Raw genomic sequence first — 21,396 nt, 5'->3', positions numbered from 1 at the left:
TCTTTTTCAATTCTTTTTATTGAATACGGTCGCCTTCAGACATTACATGATTCCATTTCTGCGAGATGGCTTCATTTTTATAATTTCCTTTTTTTACACGATATTTTTTTTATAAATCACATTTATATCGACGGATATAATTTATCAATCGTCACTTTGAGTTTGATGACATAGATTCATAGATCTAATGACAGAGATAAAGTTTCGACTTATACGTAAATATCTCACAACTCAAAGACATTGATACATAATTATATATCTATACAGATGAAATTGTTTTATATTCTGAAAATGTATATTGTACTTATTCGGAATCAGAGTCTTTCCGACCGTATTGTTGTTTTGGTAATTCGCTTTGTAATTCGAGAACATGTTCTATGGGTGTTGGTTTTCCGTCTTCGCCGATGCGGCAAGGACGTACGACTCCATCTCTAAACACAATAATAATTTTATGGAAAAGTATATATATATATATATATCAAGACAATTGTAGGCATTTATAGTTGGTAATGTTATAAATTTATATAGTGATGCTATAAACGATTTTTATTTACAGTGATATGATAGTATTTCACGCATATCTTTAACTTATGACGAATAAATAAAGTTTTAATATACATGGCTCTCACCTCGTTAATTTATCAACAAGATTTACTAGTTGTAAGGCTTCATATTCCTTTTGCTCGTCTGTCATGCCTTCAAGCGGATTTGGCTTAGGATGCTCGAAACATCCGGTTATTGGATTTATTCTTGGAACGAAAAAAAAGTTTATTTGCAAAAATCTTGATTCGAGATAATAGCGTTCCTGAAATGGAAGACTATTCCTCGTCGATTACTTACTGTTCTTTATACTTCAGATATTCCTCTGTTTCGCTGTCTTCCGACTCCGAAGAATAAGCCGTTTCCTGAATACTACCCGAACTACCCAGCAATCCCTTCTTCGCGAACATTCCCGCCGCATTTCCGTATCCCGTGTATTTCACCATGCGACTAACTGTAAACAATATTAACAGTATCATAAAATAGTGTCACTAATTCGAAACATTCAACAAGGTAGATAATTACCATTTTCCTTACAAAGGACAAATAAAAGTTCCGCGACCAAGTCACGCAATTTCGTGAGGGGCGAAGTTAACAATTTGCATAATTTAGCTCTCAACGTCGTTCCTTCTTCAGGACGATTCATCACATCCTTTAATGGAGGTAAAATCTGAAATTGGAACCTTCATACCTTTATGCATTCAAAATACTTTCAAATTCGTTTGCAGCAATTATTAATATGAAGTAATTCACTATTTCTGATTTCAGATAATCTGATTACAATTCAAGTTTTTACCTGTAATTTTACATATTTGCGAATAATCTTTTCCGATTTGACGAGTCTGACGAGCGCAGTAACCACTGGAGAGATGTTCTCTATCAAATGTGTTTTACAATCTAATCTTTGATCTAGGAACCTTAATAAAACGCATATTGCGCTCATATCCATGTTTTGATATACATTCTTGCAATCGTTGCACTCAACAGGTTGTACAATTGGCGTATAACAGTTACATGGTATTACAGTTAATAAATTGATCACATTGCTAAAATATGATAAAAAAAATTTTTTTTAATCATAAAAAAAGTTCCACTTATCATCTATAAAAATATATTTTACCTTTCAATATCGTCTTGCTGTGTTGAATATTTAAAAGTTAATAATTTATATAAAATTAACGCTAAATTCTTATATTTTTCTTGATCCTCAACTCCAATATCATCAGAGTGTATATATAAATTAAATAAAACCTTTAAAACTTCACAAATTATCGTTATTTCTTCAGTCTGAAAGTAAGTATAAACTAGTTTTAAATATGTACAATATGTTTTTGAGGTATAATCACAAATTAAGGACGATATAATAAATTCTACCTTAATTGCACTTGTTTCATTATCTTGATTTTGTGTTACAAATTCCTCTATTATTTTAATAAGATATAAATCACCACATAAATTGACTTTGATTACATCCCTCGTAGAGGTATTTAACGCCGTGAGTAAAAATAGCGTTCTCATGTCAAATAATTTTATATCATTTGGAACGTTTTTCGTATAATTTTTGATCCGGTCAATTAGATAAGGCAAAGAGGATATCAATACTTTCGATTGTTGTACTTTCACACTTTGGAATACCAAATTGCAGAGTAGCTTCAATGATTCTATTGTAACTGCAATGTAAAAAAATATATGTTATCTGATGATACATAAATGCTTAAGTATATAGAAATTCTCATTAAAAAATCTTTAAAATTAGGCCATTAACTAAATTTGATATTTGTATCTGCTTACTGTAAGAAAATTATTTTCCAATTATTCTTACCAGCTGTATATGCGACTTGGTCGCCTTCACATATCTTTGTCAACCCTGCATTTTGCAATATAATTTTCATTGCATCGTCAGTAATCAATTCATTTAAGTTAGTTTTGTCTCGGCTGAAACATAAAGACGTGTGATAAAGCATGTAAGAAAAATATAACTTACATATATAAATTTCAAAAATAAACACTTCAATATTTTTTACATAGTTTTCAATCTATAAAAATATATAACAGATAAGGAAAGAGTTCAAATTATTTTAGACACACGATATAACATAAATAAAATTACCTAAGTATCCTCAAAGCAGCTAAACAATGATGATGGTAATTTAAATGCGTATAATCTGTTAAATAATAAAACAATCTCTTCCATAACTTCTCCCGCAAACAATTATTGTTCAACTCTTCAAAACTGGTCCTCTTATCATACTGAAATATTACAAAATATTAATAATTGTTATTTAAACTATTTCTAGAGAAATAAAAGAAGGATATAAATGTATAAGAATAGTACATTAATAAAAAAATTGTTTTAAGTGATAATTTTATGATACATTTATTTGACATTTTATTCTATTAATCACTGTTGAAAATAATAATTTATAATAATGTATATTTCAAAATACACTCACAATTTTTAGAAGCACAACAATATTCTTACAAAATTCCTCATATGTGCCGGAAATTAATTTCGAGATTACTTCATCTGAATTAACCTCCCCCATTCTGTTTTAAGGTTTTAATATCTTAATAATAGATACTTTTGAACTGCATTATATATTTCACTTTATATGCACTACTGCACAATAAAATTCATGCAACTCAATTTAATTAGATTTGACAGCTGATTTCTATTGAGTTTTTATTGCACGTGCAGGGGATATTTATTAAAAGTCGACAAGAGTGAAAGTAGCGCCTCTGTCGGAATAGAAGTAAAACACGGAATCGTAATACGCATATTTTGATCATAATTACGAAGAAAAACGCATAATAATTATAATATTCCTATTCGGAAAAAGTATACACAACTTAGCAAAGACCGATTTTTTGGAAAAATAATTAAAAAAATTTTTTTTTATTAAAGCGTGTATTTTATTTATAAATTTTTGAGGACTAAACAACTGCAAAATCTGGCTTTTTACTAAGCAACTCTCTCCCTCAGCTCGAGGTTATTGAGCAAAATCCCTCCTTGTGCGCTTTCCAGTATGTTATATCAGAGAGAAGACTGAGAGTAGACATGCCCGCATTTTACATGTTTCCGTGGGTTAGCGCCTCTATGTGCACAAAACGTGCACATTGAACTACGTAGCCAATGTCCACGAATCCCGTAGGCAATGTTCACGATCTTTTGGGTCTCTTCCGTGCTACGTCCACGACTTTTTGGTTCCGATATGTGCTATATCTACAAAGTGTCGATAATGCATACTTGTAAAACATGATTATGTATATCAATCAGATTTGAAATAATACACACGTATTGTAAATTATTTGCAACATGCAACTGCATACTTTTTTTTAAAACCAATGTGTTTTCTTTATACCAATTGATTCGTCTCATTATTTTATGCATAAAAGTATTAAGGTAAAATTCCCAAAAATTGAATGTTTTACAAGATATTTTGTATTTTATGTCAAAATACTGTAATTTACAAGCCTCATAACTCGAAAAGTACTTAATGAAAAATAACTTCATTATAGTGTTTTAAAAAGCTCTTGACACCAGCTATTAGATTTTGGAATAAAAAATAGGGGTTTCCATTTTAAAAAATTACTCTGACCTTCAAATGACCTTCAAGGTCACGGTCAAGGTCAAATCCAAGATCACCATTGAAAAGCCAGAGAAATTTCCTAAAACTTTTGTATTTAACATTTTTTCGTAAAATGCCTTTCTCAAAACTTATTCGGGGGTTTCCATACTTTTGCCTCACCCTGTATATTTTCCACATTATAAGATATTCCTTGGCGTTCAGAGTTTTAATTTTGATAAATAATTTACTATTTTATTTTTTGCCTTCTATTGTATTTTTAAAATTTTTATCTGTAGATTTGTCAACGTAATCCAATATAAAAATTAATTTTACTTGATTAAAATTCCACGTTTTAAAGCTTTTTGAGCGTTTTTCTATTTCGTATTGTAACACAAATAAATAAATATATGAATAAAAATTAAATTAATAAATGCTCACGCAATAGAAATGTCACGAAACACGTCGCTTTGCGTGAAAACGGCTGCCAACGCAATAAATTTCGATTAAATAAATCTTTCGAAATACGCAATTTAATCGATGTACAATGCGAAATTTGTTACACAATTCTTATTTATTGAGATATATAATTTGTATTTTCCATTTTCTATTACCTATTTGAAGTAAATCAATTGCGCAAAATTCCTTCTTTTATGATAGATAGATACTTGATGCTTGAATATTTATTTCTTTGTGAATATTGATTTATATTTAATTAAAATTGAATTGAGGTAATAAAGGATAAAAATTATAAAAAATTAATTTTGATAGTTATAAATTTGTATATAAATGACTCGTTAAACCGTGTATTTTGCAAAATTTATTTCATCGAGATTTATTGTGTGGAAAGTCGGTATTCATACACATACAAAACAGTATTTCTTTTTTAAACATTTTATTTCGAGGATATTTATTTTTAATTTTAACTTATATATTTATTTATATAAAAATATAAGACAACGTAAAACGTCGTAAATGTATTAAAATGCGGTATTTTAATGGAATAAAATCAATTCTCATCTTAGACAAGGCTAACGAGTTTAAAATAACGCTGCAAAAATTGTGATAATAATTTATTTATGAAAGTTTACATATTTATTTATATTTTAATGTTATGATATGACATAAAAAAGTGCTGTCAATGCTGTAAAACGCGAATATATTAATGAATACATTTCATTTTTATGCATAAAACATAGAAAGCGTATTCAAGTAGTTTAGGCGTAGTATAAACGCGACACAGACGACGTACAAAATTAACTATACGACTTTTTATTTCTCTTTGCTATCGTTGATTGTTATCGTGAATCCCGAACGTGCAATTATATTTTCGAGTTGTTTCTTTTATAATAATTAATCAAATTTTTGCCAATATATCGTATTATTATAAAATTTTAACAATGAGAGGAAGAGAAAACATAGTTCAGTTTTTAATTTGTTTTGTATTGATATAGTATACAGTATAAAATAAATGCTAAAGCAATAGTATAAAATAGATAAATGATAAAGATATAGTATAAAATAATAGTATATAGTTAATAAAATTTTATTTATAAATGTATAAAATATATTTAACTATACAACGCAAGAATGTTAGAGCACTAAATACACATTATTATAACCATTTCTTAGTTTATCACGTGTAATGAGAAACGTCACCATTTCCCCATGCTTTGCCATTAGAAATTTTTTTTCGCCATTTTTTTTGTCAGTAGATTTCGATGATAACTTCCTTTCTCGGTTATTACTATGCCATACGCCGTACAAGAAATACAGAACCAAATCTATGATAACACACAAACAGCTCGATATATTTAATTAATTTGTACACAAATACATATATTTGTTTTCTGGTAATACACTTATTAATTGTTATCGATTCGGCAAATATTTCCCATATTTGTTTATCCAACATCGTCATAAGATAAATGTTAACCAGTTGAGTGGTAGACTTTTCCGAAAGATTTGTGTCAAAAGTTAGAATATCGGAAAACGGTGAAACATGGGTTCAAAGTTTTCGAAAAAGCAACTTTTCGGAATGGGTGTAGATTCCCCCCCCCCCCCCTGCCCCTGGGGGCGGGGAGCAGAATAGGGGTCTAAAATGTTAAATGGCACTATGGATCGAGTAGGGATTATTTGAAAGGGCGTTTCAAGACAAGAACAATGATTTTTGAAAATGTTTACTACGACTTTCCAGTTAAAAGTGGAGATGGATCAAAAAAGGGGGGAAGACTTCCGAAAAGCTATCACCTCCGATTTGGCTTATATTCAGCCTAAATACTTATTTTATCTAAATACTTATTTTATCTAGTAAATAATATTTCCAAATGGATTTTTGGCGCAAATGCCCCCTCCGCCCCCTAGCCCCCCTCAAAGGTTAAAAAATAAAACTGTTTTTGTTAATTGTTTCAGAAAATATTCATTGTACGAAAAAAGTTGTCAAACAAAAAATGAAGCTCATAAAAAGCTCTACAAATAAATATTTCACCTAACTCTAATATTTTAGTCGTTTTAACAATTAACAATCGCCATATTGGATCCGCCATTTTAAATTTTACAATTTTGACAATAGATTCGAGTTCAGCAGTCCAAAAAACCTTAGGATATCAACTTTTATGTAAATCTGTTGAAAATTAGTGAAGTTATTTAGAAATGTACATATATGATACATTACCACGTTTGGCACTTTTTTTTTGTACATATATGATACATTACCACTCAACTGGTTAATTCAATATAACAATTATATGTATTACAAAATTATATATTTTAATGTGTGTAAAAGATAAAGAAACATTAAATAAAAATAAAAATTATACCTGCAAAATCACACCTAAAAAATAAAAACTTAATTAAAATCTGAAAAATTAAAATATTAAGTTAAAATCTGAAAATAATTATAGATAAAAAATTAAAATTTTTATGACGCTACATCAAACAGCATGTTAAAAAACTTTCTTAAAAGCATTAACCAGATATACATATACATATCAAATATATAAATATAAAAGATAAAGAAACATTAAATAAAAGTCTGAAAAATCATACCTGACAAATTACACCTAAAAAATAAAAGCATTTAATAAAAATCTAAAAAATATTTATTTTGTTTTAGGAAACTATTCTTCATTTTTCATTGTCATAATATATCATTGTTCGATAACCTAAAACAAATAAATGTGAATATTGTCGAATTGGAAATTTTATTTTGTACATTTATATTCATATTGTACATTTATTGAAGATTCCATTTGCATCGTTTTACATATAAGAGATCGACTACAACGGTAATCGCAATTATGTAAGAAATTGAAAAAAACATTCATATCTCTTAAGTGATAAGTAGATAATCGCAAAAAAATACAAATGAAATTTCCAAATAAACGAAACATTTTTTTATCGAAAAATGAATAGAGGAAAATATATGTAACAATATATAACAAAATAATTTAAAATAGAATTAACAATAATTTGTTTTATATTACCTTTTTATATATTTTCTTATATATATTGCCCTCTTAATTTTTCACTGAAATAATACACAAAATAACATAAAACAAAAATAATATTAAATAAAAGGAAGATGTACCCTCATCATTCCTTTGAACTCGATATTTCAATTATAAAAATTAATATAATAGTTTATTTGCTATCAAGATGTCAATAAAGACGTTTAAACGTTTAAAAGATTTATGGAAAATTTAAAAAATTTTATTTGAAAAGAGCAAAGTATCTTATAAAACTGTAGAAAACTTTCCTATCGTGAAAGTTATTTTCTATATATTTAAACATCTAAACGCCTTACTTTCAATATAATGCTTTATTTGCGCAAGAAACATCTTTCGTTTTTCGAAAGAGAATCTTGCTGTTTGCCCACCCGAAGTTTTATCATTATTTTTGTCATCAATAAACTACAAACTCACTGTCAAAGCAGAAGTTTCAATATTTATCGATGCACAGAAATAAAAAAAATACAAAATTTATACAAAATTGTTTAATCCTGCCTAACAAAAAATCCTACCTAATAAAACAATTCTATCTAATAGAAAATCCTACCTAATAAAAGATGTAGATATCTGAAAACTCGTGTAAATCAAATAAACCGAGAAACGCGGATAGAGGTAATGATTTAACGATTAACGATTTAATTTATAAGTATCGATTTAATATCACGTTATACGCATTTTCGTGTACGCAAATGACATCTCTCACTTGAGAGAATTCCGAGGATAACGACCTCGGCGTTTTTCGAGTGATGCTTAGCGCAGAGCTCAGCTCAGTTACCGCTATTTGCATCGAAAATCCGAGAGCGATTGTCTCGATGTTTCTCGCAGGACTCTAGCGCAGAGCTCAGCTCAGTTTTCGCTAGTTGCGTCCGAAATTTGTATTGATAGTCGACCATTGTTCAATGTTCGATCATATCAATGTTTCGAGATCCGTGCTCGACCATCATCAATGGGACCACGAATTTCGAAAGTCCATGCTCAACCATGGGATCAACACTGGAACTACCGACGATTAACATATACCAACTTCTATTTCTTTTTTCTTTTTTTTATAAAAAGTGATAAAGAGAAAAAGTACATTAATTAATTAAATTATTTAACACAATGCAACAAGTCACAGAAAAAAATCTCAACAAATACATTATAAATTTAAATAATTATTCTAAAAAGAATAAACCTGTCATTTTGACCGCTTTGGTAGTTTTAGTGTTAAGCCATAGGACCACGGATGCATGGGTAGGCTAGGAAAGATTGCGAAGAAATTGACGTATAGCAAGAATAAATATATATTTCAAAATTGTAAATAAATTGTTAATAAAACATGCACTCCTTTTTTATTAAATAAATTATTTCAAATATATCATAATTCATTAATATATTTACGTTTGTGTAAAAGAATTTTCTTTTTCATTTTTAATTTACATTTGTGATACATTTGTGGTACATATGTATTTAAAAATTTTCTTACTTTTGCTTTTCAACGCCAATTTATAATATTTAATCCTGGAAAGATATAAAAAAATAAACCACTTACCGTAGGGAAGGAAGAAATGAAAGTACACATTTACACACAGAAAAGGAATTTTGCTATCGCAATAAAATAATCGTTGCTAGTGCATGTTAAATATGTTAGCGATAAAATTTCGCTATTGTAACTACTTTTACAGATTATTCAATATGCAACAAATCTGGTTTGTTCAAAAAATCGACAAATTTTGAGATGAGAAAACAAGTTAAAATTCGCTGTTACAACAAAATAATTAATTTTTAATAAATTTATTTTACTATTGCAATGAATTGTCGCCATTAATACAAACTTTGATAATAAGATAAAAATAAATTTCTTATTATATATTAGCAATATAATTTGCAGATTTAAAAACTAATTTCGGTAAATAAAATTATTATCTATAACAAATCTCTTTGCTGTTCAAATAATAATCAACTGTAAGAAATTTTGCTACGATAGCTTATATAAAATTTACTGCGGCAGCAAATACTTTTTTTCTATGTATTAACAAGTTTTATCTTTTATTTTATGTATAATCTTTTTTTTAAATATTTTTTTCTTCTATTTTTTCTTATATAAAAAAAATATAAATAAATATATAAACATATATAAATATATAAACATAAGTACATTATTTAGAATAAAAATATATTAGGTTATTTAAAAAATTTGTAATAATTTTTATAATAAAATTGAAAACTATTTTTATATGTTTAGAGTCATCTTTGTTCAGTAATATATGCACCATTGTTTTCGACAACTTTTGGCCATCTTTAACAACTTGTGCATACATTATTAAATAAAGATATATAAACATATAAAAATTGTTTTCAATTCTGTCATCAAAAAATTCTACAAACTCTCTGAATAATTCAATATATTTTGTTCTGATCTGTCAATCACATGAAATACATTTAGGAAATATTCCAGGATTAAATATTCATCAACGCATCTAAGTCCTAGCCTATCCATTTTAAGATAATAAATCGAAGAAATAGTGTACCTTTTATAATTTTATTCAAAGTATTCTGGTGTATGATTATATTTTTAATATTATATGATTAATATTTAATATATATGGATTCAAAGGGCTATTAGACTGATGAAAGTTGCTTCAACTTCGGGCTCAATCAAAATCAAAATTAGAAACACTTTGCTTTTTTTTAATGTATTAGTAACACATAATTAAATTTAATATAAATTAAAACTAAAAAAATAAGTACTTCGTTCTTTTAAAAACAAATGCACGTACAACTCAAAATACTTTTAAAAAATACAAGAGAATAAAACTTTGATATAACTACTATAAGGCAATAAAAATTATACGACCTGCAAAGTGTCTCGCGTTTATATATTTTTACACCATTATTTGATCCATTATCTTAATAATAAAAGACAAATTAAACTAACTCACCGATTGATGCGCAGCAGCGGAGTTGTCGTTCTGTTGATCTGCATAGTTGATCTGTAAAACACGAAATAAATCAAAATTATAGCAGCGTTCACAATATGAAATATTTGTGAAATCATAAAAAATATTGAGTACATCGAACTTTTAATTCGTTTTCTAAGCAAATATGTAATAAAAGAATTATTAAAAAAGTTTAATTATTTAAATAAAAAGTAAAAAATATATGCGAATAAATTCTAATAATGATAAATATTAACTAATGTGAATTTTTTGTCTTTCAAATATTTTAATGTGTGTACAATATTTTCAACAAATAAATGAATTATTGCTTACCGTAAAGTTGCTCCGCCGGCGCCCGATGCTCCTCCTGAGCCTCCTCCTCCTCTCAGTGGTCCTTCGAAGCACTCACATTGAATCTCACGCGTTCGCGGCACATGCATTGCTCGCATGCGTACCTGAATACGAAAATCGCGCGATACTTAAAACGGCACTCCCGACATCACAGGCGAATCGAACCGAATTGTCCAAGCTGTGACGTTACGCGCGAATTCCGTCCGCGTTTCAGACGACCACATTCACCAATTGGGGCACGATTCTCTCAAAACAGAAGGCAAAGATAAGCTTGAAGAAGATGAGGTGATTAGTCATCCAATCAACCGACTAGATACAAGACATCTGAAAAGCAATCGGTAGCGTTTGACTAACTCCGGTAGCCGTCCTCGACTACCTTTGACAGTCCGGCTATCTGTACAACTAGCGCGCTGCACGTAGAACCGAAGATTGCCCTGCCGTAGTGGAGATTTTATGATTGAAACCGACCTTTCCCTCCCCCGAGCCAAGCCTAAAGTCAAAAAAAATCGTGTCCCAATATTTGTCATACAGCAAAAATGCGTTCATCTATAGATTCGCTATAACTCTCGGCATTAACGGCACTCCCGACGCGCATTTTGTTATACTATACGACGGAACGAATATATTTTGTAGCACCGATTACGCGCACAAAGTTGATCTGTAAAATAAAAAAATAAATGCAGATTAGTGTTTGAAATAATTAATATTTATAAAATAATTACTGCGCACATTAAACTTTATATTCGTTTATTTATGCACACGTCTAAACAAAGAATTAAATTTTTAAATTTAAATTTAACTCAAATTTACTTGAAATAAATTAAGGAATATAATTGTATTATTCACTTATGCTTCTGAAGCTTTGTTATATCATATTGTGATCATTCTGTGTGTAATACGGATACATAGTTCTATCTTTTATTTTAATCAAAATAGCTCTTTGATTGAAACAATACTGGTGTTTTAAATCAGTCCCTGCACTATTATTTTTAAAAAATAACGTTTTTAACGATAAATTACTTACCACAATGTTGTTTTGCCGTCGCCTAATGCCTCCTAGGCCCCCTAGACGGGGGCCGCATCCAGGTCGGTTGGGCCAAAGTAAGGGCCTTAATCCTCGAGGAGAGGCCCTTACAATGTTTTAGGAGCTGCAGAAAAAATAAAGGTGGGGGAGGCGGGAACCCCGGACGCGGCCTTGGCCCCCGCGTCAGCTCCCGCAGGAACGGTAATGGTGGTGGTGGGTGTTCCGAACGCGGCATTGGCCCCCGCGTCCGCCCCCACAGAAAACAACAAGGAGGTGGGCACATCGAGCGTGGCATTGGCCCCCGCGCCCGCCCAAAAATCAATCGCGGAGGCGACCTCAGAGGAGGATGAGACCCCCTGGATTAAGCCGAAGGAGGAGAGGCCCAAGGAGGACTTTGAACGGCGTGGTGTTGGCAAACACAAGCCAACACCGACCGCTAAGGAGTCAGAGGTGATCAGCAACTGGAAGATTCCGACTAGGGCCGTGCCACCCTTAAGGATCCTCCAGGCGAATGTGAACCACTCCGCCGTGGCACAGGATTTGTTCCTACAAACCATGGCGGAGGGTGGATTTGAATTGGGGGTGGCCACGGAGCTCTACTGGAGGACCACCCCCATTGGTTTACGGATCCCACGGGTGAGGGGGTCGCCATCTACTGGCGGCCCACCGCGAACTTCTTCCCAAGCTCCAAGTTTGGGGCCGGGCTGGGCTACGTAACGGTGGAGTGGGAGGATTATTTTATCCTCGGGTGTTACGTCTTACCGAGGTGGAAGCTCCCCTCCTTTAAAACCTTCCTGTCAGGGCTTGGGGACTGCATTCGTAGATGCCTCTCCCGACCCACCATTGTTGCGGGGGATTTCAACACCTGGTCGATGTTATGGAATTCTTCGCGAACCGACAGGAGGGGGGGAGATAGGGCGGCGGCACTCGGCCTGTGTCTGTTAAACACAGGCTCGAGGAGCACCTGCGTGCGTACCCGGGGGGAGTCCATCGTGGATCTCACGTAGACTTCTCCGTCGGCCGCACGCGGGGTTACGGGTTGGAGGGTGGAAGAAGACCTGGACTCGGGTTCCGATCATCGATATATCGTGATCGAGGCCTCGACCACCTCAACCGTAACGCTCGGCCGTCGCCGGCGTAGCACCCCGAAAAGGGGCTGGGTCCTTCGGAAGATGGAGGAGGACGTCCTGATGGCGGTTGTTTTGGCGGAATCCTAGCCGATGCCATCCGGTCAGGCCGTATACTTGGATCAGGAAGCCATGAGGGTCGTGGGCATGGTTGAAAACGCGTGTGACGCGTCCATGCCACGATCTAAATGGTCCCCCAGTAGGACGATGCACTGGTGGACCGGGGAGATCGCCGAGCTTAGGCGTCTTTCCTCGGCCGCCAGGCGCAGATTCCTGCGAACACGCAGAAGAGGGGATCACGCCGAAACGACTATAGCTTTGGAGAGGTTTCGTGCGGCGCAAAACGCCCTCCGAGCCGCCATCGAAACAGCGAAGGCCAGGGTGTGAAAGGAGCTTATTTCCACCCTGGACCGGGAATCCGTGGGGACGTCTCTTCAAGATAGTTCTCAAGAAGTTGAAACCAAGGGCGCCCCCGACTGCAAAGAAACTTAAACCGGAATTTTTCGGGAATATTGTGGACACACTGTTCCTAGTAGGGGGAACTATCATCCCTCCCCCCCACGGTTGGAGAGGTGTGGCCCGAGGAGCCGGCAGTCTCGGCAGAGGAAATGTCCGCAGTGCGGGCCAGGCTTGGCGGTGCGGCCAAGGCGTCTAGACCCGACGGAACTCCCGGCAGGTCATGGGCCCTGGCGACGAGGGTGCTGGGCGATCGGATGGGGCGGCTGTTCACCGCCTGCCTCAGATCCGGTGCCTTCTCCTCGCGGTGGAGGAGAGCCAATCTGGTTCTCCTCCAAAAAGATGGCAAGCCGCCGGAGCAACCCTCCGCATACCGGCCTATATGCTTGCTGGATGAGGCGGGTAAGCTCTATGAGCGAGTAATCGTAGGACGCCTCGTTCAGCACCTGTCTCGGGATGGTCCCACTTCAAGTGATAAACAATACGGCTTCCGGGAGGGACGGTCGACTTTGGATGCAATACGCCACGTCTGTTTTTTCTCGGAGGCCGTAGTGGAGAAGGGGGGGGGGGAGGTGGCACTAGGTATTGTTGGATATTGTGAACGCCTTCAACTCCCTCCCCTGGGACTGTCTGGGGCAGCATTTGAACATCTTCAGCTGCTCCCGTATCTCCGGGCAGTCCTGTGGGACTACCTCCGGGGCAGAACGTTCGCATACAAGGACGGAACAGGCGCGGTGTGCGAGAGGAGGATGTACCGCGGGGTTCCACAGGGGTCTGTTTTGGGCCTGATGCTGTGGAATTTCGGGTACGATGTAGTGCTTCGAGCGGTCCTTCCCCCTGGCTTTGACGTCGTCTGTTACGCCGACGACACACTTGTCATGGCTCGGGGGGAGGATTGAAAAGAGGCCGCGGCTGTAGCAACCGCAGCCGTGGCCAGCGTAGTGCGCGTAATACGGGGCCTAGGATTAGAGGTGGCTCCTCAAAAGACAAAAACCCTGTTCTTCTACAAGAAAAAAGAAGCCCTGTTCTTCTACAAGAAGACAGGAGGAAGACCACCTCCGACATACATTAACGTCGGAGGGTCCCGAATCCCTGTGGGGTTCCAGATAAAATATCTGGGCTTTACCCTGGATGGACTCTAAGAGTTCATACAGCATTTCGATGCTCTAGCTCCCAGAGTGGACCTCCCAGGATGGCGAAAGCGTTGTGTCGCCTCCTGCCCAATCTCGACGATCCAGGTGCCAAAGTCCGGCACCTTTACACGAACACCGTCCGATTGGTATTTCTTTACGGGGCACCGATTTGGGCAAACGACTGATGGCCAATAAACGCGCCAGCGCCTTGGTGCGTAAGGCCGATCGGCGCATGGCCATCAGGGTCGCCCGTTGTTATCGGACGGTGTCGTACGTGGCGTCCACGACCCTGGCAAAGGTGCTCCCGTTCGACCTAGTCGCTAGTTCGCGCGCCGAAGCTTATCGGTGCGCGATTGAGGTCGGACGGAGTGGCATTTCCCCGGAAATCATTCCCAAGAAAATGGAAAGGGAAAAGGCGAGGGCCCGGAGGTGGGCGCTCAGAGAGTGGAAACACCGACTGGGCGAACACAATACTCCGGGTCTTCCGGAACTGAAGACCGTCGAGACTATCCAGCCCTGCCTACAGAAGTGGGTAGGCAGGAGGGGAGGCGGAATTTCGTTCTGCCTGGCGCAGGTTTTCACCGGGTATGATTGCTTTGGTGACTACCTGTGCCGAATAGGTAAGCAGCGCACTACGCGGTGCTACCATTGCGCGGCCAACCGGGACTCGGCGCAGCACACGCTGGAGGAGTGCCCAGCGTGGACCGTAGAGCGTCGGGCCCTGGTCGAAATGGTGGGCGGAGACCTCTCTCTTCCTTCCCTGGTTAGAGGGATGTTGGAGAGAGAGGAGAGTTGGGTGGCAGTCTCCTCCTTCTGTGAGACGGTAATGTCTCGGAAGGAGAAGGTTGAGCGGGAGAGAAGGGGGGAGGGAGGCACGACCTCCTCTCAGAGAAGGAGGAGGAGGGGCCAAGGAGGTGGCCGGATAAGGCCATGCCCTCCGCGCCTAGGCGTGAATAACGCGCCGTGATAATGCTGGGTGGGAGATGGGAGAGCCTAGCGATCTCTCTCTTTTTCACCCCGGTGGGCTCCGAAGGGTGGTCCGCTGAGACCTCTCTTCGGGGCAAGAGGTACACGGTTCCCTCCGCTGGAGGAACCGTGAGGAACCCAACAACTCCTGTAAGGACTATTCCCAATCGCTGGTAAAAGACGGGGACTTTGATTCCAAACCCCCGGATGCCTGGACCCGTTAGGCGTGTTATTCACGACACCAGGATAGGGGAGTAAACCTCGATAAAAAATCCGGGATCTTGCCAGTCTTGTTAGCACGCCGGTGTTTCGACATGACGGCTGGCCGTGCACGAGGGGGGGGGGGGAATAGGTGGCGACTTACACCGTAACCCCAAGTATGGGGCCGAAGGCCGGTGCTTTACACGAGCCGCGAGGGTTAGTCTTGATCGACAACCGTCTTAGTGGAAAGAGAACCACGATAAAAACACCCAGAAAAGACAACTCCGTGAAGTTGACAACTCACGGAGACTCAGTGCTCAAATTACATGTTATGTAAGACAATTTTTCCTATATTTCCCATAATTTTTAATCAAATTTTTATACATTGAGAAAAAACTAATTTTTTAGTAAATATTCAGTAAAAACTTTAATTTAACTTCATTGTAAGTTGAAAGAATTAAAATTATTTGCTTTTCAAGGAAAAAAATATTATTATGATACTAAAATACCTATTAATAAATAAATGCAATTACCTGAAAGATGATTCGTTAGGCCTCGTATATTTTATTGGCGTTGGTGTTGATGTTAGCGTCAGCGTGGGCGTGGGCGTTGACGATGGCGTAGGCTTTGGCGTTGGCGTAGGTTTTAGCATTAGCGTAGACTACGGCGTTGGGGGCTGGCGTGCGCTTTGGCGACGGCGTGGGCGTAGACGCGTCCGCAAACTTGATCATTGACATAGGCGTGGCCGCAGGGCCATTCTTCAATAAGTCGCTAATGTCCAGCATTAGCGACGAATTATAGAGTGGCCCGTAGCTATGTAGCCTAGCCCAACCGTAGCCGCAGCCGCATTCGTAGGCACCAGCCGTAGCCGCAGCCGCAACCGTTGCCGGCAGCCCTTGCCGTAGCCATAGCCGTAGCCGTAACCGTAGCCGCAGCCGTAGCCATAGCCGTAGCGGTTGCCATCCATCATACGCAACGGACAAGAGCGGAGTTGATCTGTAAAATACAAAATCGAGTTCAGATTAATAATGTGTTAAACTTAGTATTTTATAAATAAAATTATTGTACATATTAATTTTTTCTTTATTTCCCATAATTTTTAATCAAATTCTTATACATTGAGGAAAAACTAACTTTTTAGTAAATATTCAGTAAAAACTTTAATTTAACTTTATTGTAAGTTGAAAGAATTGAAATTATTTGCTTTTCAAGGAAAAAAATATTATTATGATACTAAAATACCTATTAATAAATAAATGCATTTACCTGAAAGATGATTCGTTAGGCCTCGTATATTTTATTGGCGTTGGTGTTGATGTTAGCGTCAGCGTGGGCGTGGGCGTTGACGATGGCGTAGGCTTTGGCGTTGGCGTAGGTTTTAGCATTAGCGTAGACTACGGCGTTGGGGGCTGGCGTGCGCTTTGGCGACGGCGTGGGCGTAGACGCGTCCGCAAACTTGATCATTGACATAGGCGTGGCCGCAGGGCCATTCTTCAATAAGTCGCTAATGTCCAGCATTAGCGACGAATTATAGAGTGGCCCGTAGCTATGTAGCCTAGCCCAACCGTAGCCGCAGCCGCATTCGTAGGCACCAGCCGTAGCCGCAGCCGCAACCGTTGCCGGCAGCCCTTGCCGTAGCCATAGCCGTAGCCGTAACCGTAGCCGCAGCCGTAGCCATAGCCGTAGCGGTTGCCATCCATCATACGCAACGGACAAGAGCGGAGTTGATCTGTAAAATACAAAATCGAGTTCAGATTAATAATGTGTTAAACTTAGTATTTTATAAATAAAATTATTGTACATATTAATTTTTTCCTTTATTTCCCATAATTTTTAATCAAATTCTTATACATTGAGGAAAAACTAACTTTTTAGTAAATATTCAGTAAAAACTTTAATTTAACTTTATTGTAAGTTGAAAGAATTGAAATTATTTGCTTTTCAAGGAAAAAAATATTATTATGATACTAAAATACCTATTAATAAATAAATGCATTTACCTGAAAGATGATTCGTTAGGCCTCGTATATTTTATTGGCGTTGGTGTTGATGTTAGCGTCAGCGTGGGCGTGGGCGTTGACGATGGCGTAGGCTTTGGCGTTGGCGTAGGTTTTAGCATTAGCGTAGACTACGGCGTTGGGGGCTGGCGTGCGCTTTGGCGACGGCGTGGGCGTAGACGCGTCCGCAAACTTGATCATTGACATAGGCGTGGCCGCAGGGCCATTCTTCAATAAGTCGCTAATGTCCAGCATTAGCGACGAATTATAGAGTGGCCCGTAGCTATGTAGCCTAGCCCAACCGTAGCCGCAGCCGCATTCGTAGGCACCAGCCGTAGCCGCAGCCGCAACCGTTGCCGGCAGCCCTTGCCGTAGCCATAGCCGTAGCCGTAACCGTAGCCGCAGCCGTAGCCATAGCCGTAGCGGTTGCCATCCATCATACGCAACGGACAAGAGCGGAGTTGATCTGTAAAATACAAAATCGAGTTCAGATTAATAATGTGTTAAACTTAGTATTTTATAAATAAAATTATTGTACATATTAATTTTTTCCTTTATTTCCCATAATTTTTAATCAAATTCTTATACATTGAGGAAAAACTAACTTTTTAGTAAATATTCAGTAAAAACTTTAATTTAACTTTATTGTAAGTTGAAAGAATTGAAATTATTTGCTTTTCAAGGAAAAAAATATTATTATGATACTAAAATACCTATTAATAAATAAATGCAATTACCTGAAAGATGATTCGTTAGGCCTCGTATATTTTATTGGCGTTGGTGTTGACGTTAGCGTCAGCGTGGGCGTGGGCGTTGACGATGGCGTAGGAGTTGGTGTTGGCGTAGGCTTTGGCGTTGGCGTAGGTTTTAGCATTAGCGTAGACTACGGCGTTGGGGGCTGGCGTGCGCTTTGGCGACGGCGTGGGCGTAGACGCGTCCGCAAACTTGATCATTGACATAGGCGTGGCCGCAGGGCCATTCTTCAATAAGTCGCTAATGTCCAGCATTAGCGACGAATTATAGAGTGGCCCGTAGCTATGTAGCCTAGCCCAACCGTAGCCGCAGCCGCATTCGTAGGCACCAGCCGTAGCCGCAGCCGCAACCGTTGCCGGCAGCCCTTGCCGTAGCCATAGCCGTAGCCATAACCGTAGCCGCAGCCGTAGCCATAGCCGTAGCGGTTGCCATCCATCATACGCAACGGACAAGAGCGGAGTTGATCTGTAAAATACAAAATCGAGTTCAGATTAATAATGTGTTAAACTTAGTATTTTATAAATAAAATTATTGTACATATTAAATTTTTTCTTTATTTCCCATAATTTTTAATCAAATTCTTATACATTGAGAAAAAACTAATTTTTTAGTAAATATTCAGTAAAAACTTTAATTTAACTTCATTGTAAGTTGAAAGAATTGAAATTATTTGCTTTTCAAGGAAAAAAATATTATTATGATACTAAAATACCTATTAATAAATAAATGCAATTACCTGAAAGATGATTCGTTAGGCCTCGTATATTTTATTGGCGTTGGTGTTGACGTTAGCGTCAGCGTGGGCGTGGGCGTTGACGATGGCGTAGGAGTTGGTGTTGGCGTAGGCTTTGGCGTTGGCGTAGGTTTTAGCATTAGCGTAGACTACGGCGTTGGGGGCTGGCGTGCGCTTTGGCGACGGCGTGGGCGTAGACGCGTCCGCAAACTTGATCATTGACATAGGCGTGGCCGCAGGGCCATTCTTCAATAAGTCGCTAATGTCCAGCATTAGCGACGAATTATAGAGTGGCCCGTAGCTATGTAGCCTAGCCCAACCGTAGCCGCAGCCGCATTCGTAGGCACCAGCCGTAGCCGCAGCCGCAACCGTTGCCGGCAGCCCTTGCCGTAGCCATAGCCGTAGCCGTAACCGTAGCCGCAGCCGTAGCCATAGCCGTAGCGGTTGCCATCCATCATACGCAACGGACAAGAGCGGAGTTGATCTGTAAAATACAAAATCGAGTTCAGATTAATAATGTGTTAAACTTAGTATTTTATAAATAAAATTATTGTACATATTAAATTTTTTCTTTATTTCCCATAATTTTTAATCAAATTCTTATACATTGAGAAAAAACTAATTTTTTAGTAAATATTCAGTAAAAACTTTAATTTAACTTCATTGTAAGTTGAAAGAATTGAAATTATTTGCTTTTCAAGGAAAAAAATATTATTATGATACTAAAATACCTATTAATAAATAAATGCAATTACCTGAAAGATGATTCGTTAGGCCTCGTACATTTTATTGGCGTTGGTGTTGACGTTAGCGTCAGCGTGGGCGTGGGCGTTGACGATGGCGTAGGAGTTGGTGTTGGCGTAGGCTTTGGCGTTGGCGTAGGTTTTAGCATTAGCGTAGACTACGGCGTTGGGGGCTGGCGTGCGCTTTGGCGACGGCGTGGGCGTAGACGCGTCCGCAAACTTGATCATTGACATAGGCGTGGCCGCAGGGCCATTCTTCAATAAGTCGCTAATGTCCAGCATTAGCGACGAATTATAGAGTGGCCCGTAGCTATGTAGCCTAGCCCAACCGTAGCCGCAGCCGCATTCGTAGGCACCAGCCGTAGCCGCAGCCGCAACCGTTGCCGGCAGCCCTTGCCGTAGCCATAGCCGTAGCCGTAACCGTAGCCGCAGCCGTAGCCATAGCCGTAGCGGTTGCCATCCATCATACGCAACGGACAAGAGCGGAGTTGATCTGTAAAATACAAAATCGAGTTCAGATTAATAATGTGTTAAACTTAGTATTTTATAAATAAAATTATTGTACATATTAAATTTTTTCTTTATTTCCCATAATTTTTAATCAAATTCTTATACATTGAGAAAAAACTAATTTTTTAGTAAATATTCAGTAAAAACTTTAATTTAACTTCATTGTAAGTTGAAAGAATTGAAATTATTTGCTTTTCAAGGAAAAAAATATTATTATGATACTAAAATACCTATTAATAAATAAATGCAATTACCTGAAAGATGATTCGTTAGGCCTCGTATATTTTATTGGCGTTGGTGTTGACGTTAGCGTCAGCGTGGGCGTGGGCGTTGACGATGGCGTAGGAGTTGGTGTTGGCGTAGGCTTTGGCGTTGGCGTAGGTTTTAGCATTAGCGTAGACTACGGCGTTGGGGGCTGGCGTGCGCTTTGGCGACGGCGTGGGCGTAGACGCGTCCGCAAACTTGATCATTGACATAGGCGTGGCCGCAGGGCCATTCTTCAATAAGTCGCTAATGTCCAGCATTAGCGACGAATTATAGAGTGGCCCGTAGCTATGTAGCCTAGCCCAACCGTAGCCGCAGCCGCATTCGTAGGCACCAGCCGTAGCCGCAGCCGCAACCGTTGCCGGCAGCCCTTGCCGTAGCCATAGCCGTAGCCGTAACCGTAGCCGCAGCCGTAGCCATAGCCGTAGCGGTTGCCATCCATCATACGCAACGGACAAGAGCGGAGTTGATCTGTAAAATACAAAATCGAGTTCAGATTAATAATGTGTTAAACTTAGTATTTTATAAATAAAATTATTGTACATATTAATTTTTTCCTTTATTTCCCATAATTTTTAATCAAATTCTTATACATTGAGGAAAAA

At 38.0% G+C, this 21,396-nt stretch overlaps 4 protein-coding genes across 4 annotated transcripts; 1 reads left to right on the top strand and 3 right to left on the bottom strand.

Moving 5' to 3' along the window:
• On the bottom strand, positions 1 to 3,556 carry ric8a (ric8 guanine nucleotide exchange factor A). The gene is made up of 10 exons (XM_012359653.2): positions 2,994 to 3,556; positions 2,651 to 2,790; positions 2,363 to 2,475; positions 1,915 to 2,210; positions 1,661 to 1,827; positions 1,337 to 1,586; positions 1,066 to 1,210; positions 841 to 994; positions 630 to 749; positions 1 to 431 (listed from the first exon to the last, which is right to left on the bottom strand). The coding sequence occupies exons 1-10, from the start codon at positions 3,084 to 3,086 to the stop codon at positions 305 to 307; spliced, it is 1,605 nt and encodes a 534-aa protein (XP_012215076.1). The 5' UTR covers positions 3,087 to 3,556; the 3' UTR covers positions 1 to 304.
• Positions 3,557 to 13,643: 10,087 nt separating this feature from the next.
• Positions 13,644 to 15,591, top strand: LOC137001224 (uncharacterized). The gene is made up of 3 exons (XM_067359615.1): positions 13,644 to 13,893; positions 14,148 to 14,296; positions 14,662 to 15,591. The coding sequence occupies exons 1-3, from the start codon at positions 13,644 to 13,646 to the stop codon at positions 15,589 to 15,591; spliced, it is 1,329 nt and encodes a 442-aa protein (XP_067215716.1).
• Positions 15,592 to 17,805: 2,214 nt separating this feature from the next.
• Positions 17,806 to 19,414, bottom strand: LOC137001030 (uncharacterized). The gene is made up of 3 exons (XM_067358931.1): positions 19,278 to 19,414; positions 18,526 to 19,006; positions 17,806 to 18,254 (listed from the first exon to the last, which is right to left on the bottom strand). Exons 1-2 carry the CDS (start codon positions 19,412 to 19,414, stop codon positions 18,541 to 18,543), a joined length of 603 nt encoding a protein of 200 aa, XP_067215032.1. The 3' UTR covers positions 17,806 to 18,254; positions 18,526 to 18,540.
• Positions 19,415 to 20,044: 630 nt separating this feature from the next.
• On the bottom strand, positions 20,045 to 20,918 carry LOC137001031 (uncharacterized). Its single transcript, XM_067358932.1, has 2 exons — positions 20,782 to 20,918; positions 20,045 to 20,510 (listed from the first exon to the last, which is right to left on the bottom strand). Exons 1-2 carry the CDS (start codon positions 20,916 to 20,918, stop codon positions 20,045 to 20,047), a joined length of 603 nt encoding a protein of 200 aa, XP_067215033.1.
• Positions 20,919 to 21,396: the final 478 nt, after the last annotated feature.

Source organism: Linepithema humile, chromosome 7, assembly GCF_040581485.1.
Source record: "Linepithema humile isolate Giens D197 chromosome 7, Lhum_UNIL_v1.0, whole genome shotgun sequence".
Taxonomy (NCBI): domain Eukaryota; kingdom Metazoa; phylum Arthropoda; class Insecta; order Hymenoptera; family Formicidae; genus Linepithema; species Linepithema humile.
Note: the sequence above shows the minus strand (reverse complement) of the source record. Positions and strands in the feature narration are given on the sequence as shown.